Consider the following 2,969-nt stretch of genomic DNA (forward strand, 5'->3'; position numbering starts at 1 on the left):
GCGCGCCACGTGCAAATTAAGAATAACCTAGCTACTTCGAAAAATATTATTATAATACAAAATAATTGCGCTAATTGTGATTGTAACCGAGGAATCCAGTGTCAAGCCAACGCAAAAAAAATTTCAAGTACAGTTTCGTTGAATAAATTTTTAAAAAAATAAATAATGAATAAATTAATTGCATTAATTTTATTCATTAGTTTTTACGCGTGTGAGTCAAAACTAAAATCTCTAGAGGACCAGGACTACAGAACTCTTGATAGTGAATTTTTATTGGAAATCTTGGGTTTACCGAAGAAGCCAGCTCCTATTTATTTAATGAATATTTACTCAAATACTGTTAACAAAATGAACGCTAGTTACATGATACGCTATGACCCGAACGATTATCAAAAAGTTAATCAGAGCGATACCTTAATAGGTTATATTGCTCAGCACAAAACTCAAACGAAAACAATTCGGCGAATGTGGTTTGACGTTTCGATAAATAAAATCCAAGAATTGTCATCTGCTGATTTACGTCTCTATCGTGATAATTCACAGAAATTAAATCGTTATCAGGGTCTTTCATTCAACATCACAGTCTACAAAGTTTATATCAATGACAACAACAATGAAACCAAGTATATTTATGCTAATTCTCAAATTGTTGATGCTAACTATCAAGGATGGATTGTTATCAACATCACCAGTTGCTTCCAGTGGTGGATAGACAACCCGACACTCAACGATGGCTTGAAGATCGTAACGATCCCAATCTATGACAACCAGTATGTTAGATCAGAACACAATCCCGGTCATAGAGTTAAACCAGAGGCATTAGGAATCGCTGGATTTAATGGAGATCCAGATAAATTTGCTTTCGCTGTTGCTCACTATAAAGATTTAAACATTTAATCGACTACTCGAACAATAAGACCGCGATATGAAAGAAGTTATTTTATCAGTGAAGAACTGAACGACAAAGAGAAGCAGGTGGTTAAAGATCGGACGGTGTGATGCCAGTTACGGGATTTGTATGCTGATATAAAAAAATCGAGTATGATGACTGGATTATTACGCCGAATGGAATCGACGCTTCGGATGGTATTGGCAAGTGCGAATACCCTTTCGACAGCACCATCAATGTTACTACACATGGTCACCTTAAGGCTCTGATGAAGATTGTCTCATCTGTTACAGCTATGCGCGCCGATAAAATATTCCGAAGCAAGCGTTTTGTTTTGGTTGGCTGAAGATAAGGTCATTCATAAAATTTTGAGAAATGTGAACGCTACTAAATGCGGGTGCCGCTAATTATTTCATTTTAAATATTAGTAGAAATGATTATACTAACTCGATTTTATTTTGTTATAAGGTAAATGTCCGAATACCGGAACAAGGCCCAATACCAGAACGATTTGATAATCATTATATTGTATTTTAACTTGTATGCAATGAAATTAAATAAAATTTTCTTTATTTAAAACCTTAATATTTTTAGTTACAAAATAGAATATAAAAAAGATTTTAGAATATATCCAAAATATGAAAAAAAAATGTTAATTACAGCAATAGTCTCGGATTCATGACTTTTTCATGGCTCTTAATGGTTTTGCTAAGAAATCAGTCAATGGTCTTACACGGGAAAAAGTGATGTTCAAAATTTTAATAGTTTGTAGTTTATTTTTTACTCAAAATTAGTATATTTGTGTACTAATATCAAACCAAGATCAGTATATATTACAAAATGGCTATTATTTATATTAAAATTTGTTACACATAGAAGAGCAAAATTTGTAATTTCGTATATTAAAATTAATATGAAAAAGAATCGATAAATTGGTATCTATAGTTATTTATTACTATTCAAATAAACATGTAAAAATTAAAAAAATTTACCACTTATTCGATTTATGTATATAATAAATTAATTTATAATAACGAATAAAATGTTGGAAAATCCAAAAGTACACACCTCAATCGCTCATTTTATTTTTAATCATCACTTTTATTTTATAATATTAATTTCTTTATGTTATTATGATTTTTTATCTAACTTATGAATTATCAATTTGGATTTTTTATTTCTTATTTTCAGCTTAATATCTTTTTATTTACATTTTTTTTAAATATCCCGCCTTGTTGTCTTAGATGCTCTTTTTTTCAACCGTATACTGGTACGCTAATGCTGCTGCTAGTAGATGATGGAAAGAAAAAATGAAAAAAATATTAAAAATAGCAGCTAAATTTTTTATGAATAATCAGTTTTACTTTTTATATAATTACAATTAAACTAAAAGGATTCAGATAGTGATTTTCATAAGAGTTTTGTGATAAAAAATACAAAGATAATAAAAAAATAATAAGTATTAAAAAAATAAAAAATATAATTAGACGAATACTTCTTACAAAATTGAAAAAAAGTGTTTTTTAACATGTACAAGAATAATTCGGACATACACTCATAACAATAATTTCATATATTTTTTTAACAATAATGGAATTTTAAAAAGTAAAAGTTCAAAAATTTAACCCTATTCAAAAATTCCCATTGAATCCAATCAAATGCGACTAAAACCGCATAGAAACCAATACAGTCTGTAGGGTTCTATGCGATTTTTGTCGCAGTTGAGTGGATTCTTTGGGAATTTTTGAGTAGGGAACGACGTTGGTCATCATAATATTGTCTAAGAGCAAATTCTTCCGTGTTGCCAACTATGCTATCAATTCTTGAAGCACAGTTTATTGTAATAGGTTCAACAGCCTTTGTGAAAACTTGGATCATACAATAATGTACTTTTGCAGTGGGACCAAATGAAATGGGGCCAATTGAATAGGGACCAATTGAAACGTGACAATAATAATTGCTCACTTTTTCGCAAAGAGTTTGAATATAGCTAACCGCAATTCTATACCGTCGCTCATCAGAAGTAAGTTGTAAAGTCGCACCATAAATTTCTTCAACATAAATAAATTTTTCTTTGTCG

At 30.1% G+C, this 2,969-nt stretch overlaps 1 protein-coding gene across 1 annotated transcript; it reads left to right on the plus strand.

The window, feature by feature from the left end:
• Nucleotides 1-348: 348 nt before the first annotated feature.
• On the plus strand, nucleotides 349-897 carry LOC130665257 (bone morphogenetic protein 7-like). The gene has a single exon (XM_057465582.1). The coding sequence runs from the start codon at nucleotides 349-351 to the stop codon at nucleotides 895-897; it is 549 nt and encodes a 182-aa protein (XP_057321565.1).
• The last annotated feature ends 2,072 nt before the right edge of the window (nucleotides 898-2,969 follow it).

This window comes from Microplitis mediator, chromosome 3, assembly GCF_029852145.1.
Source record: "Microplitis mediator isolate UGA2020A chromosome 3, iyMicMedi2.1, whole genome shotgun sequence".
In the NCBI taxonomy this organism is placed as follows: domain Eukaryota; kingdom Metazoa; phylum Arthropoda; class Insecta; order Hymenoptera; family Braconidae; genus Microplitis; species Microplitis mediator.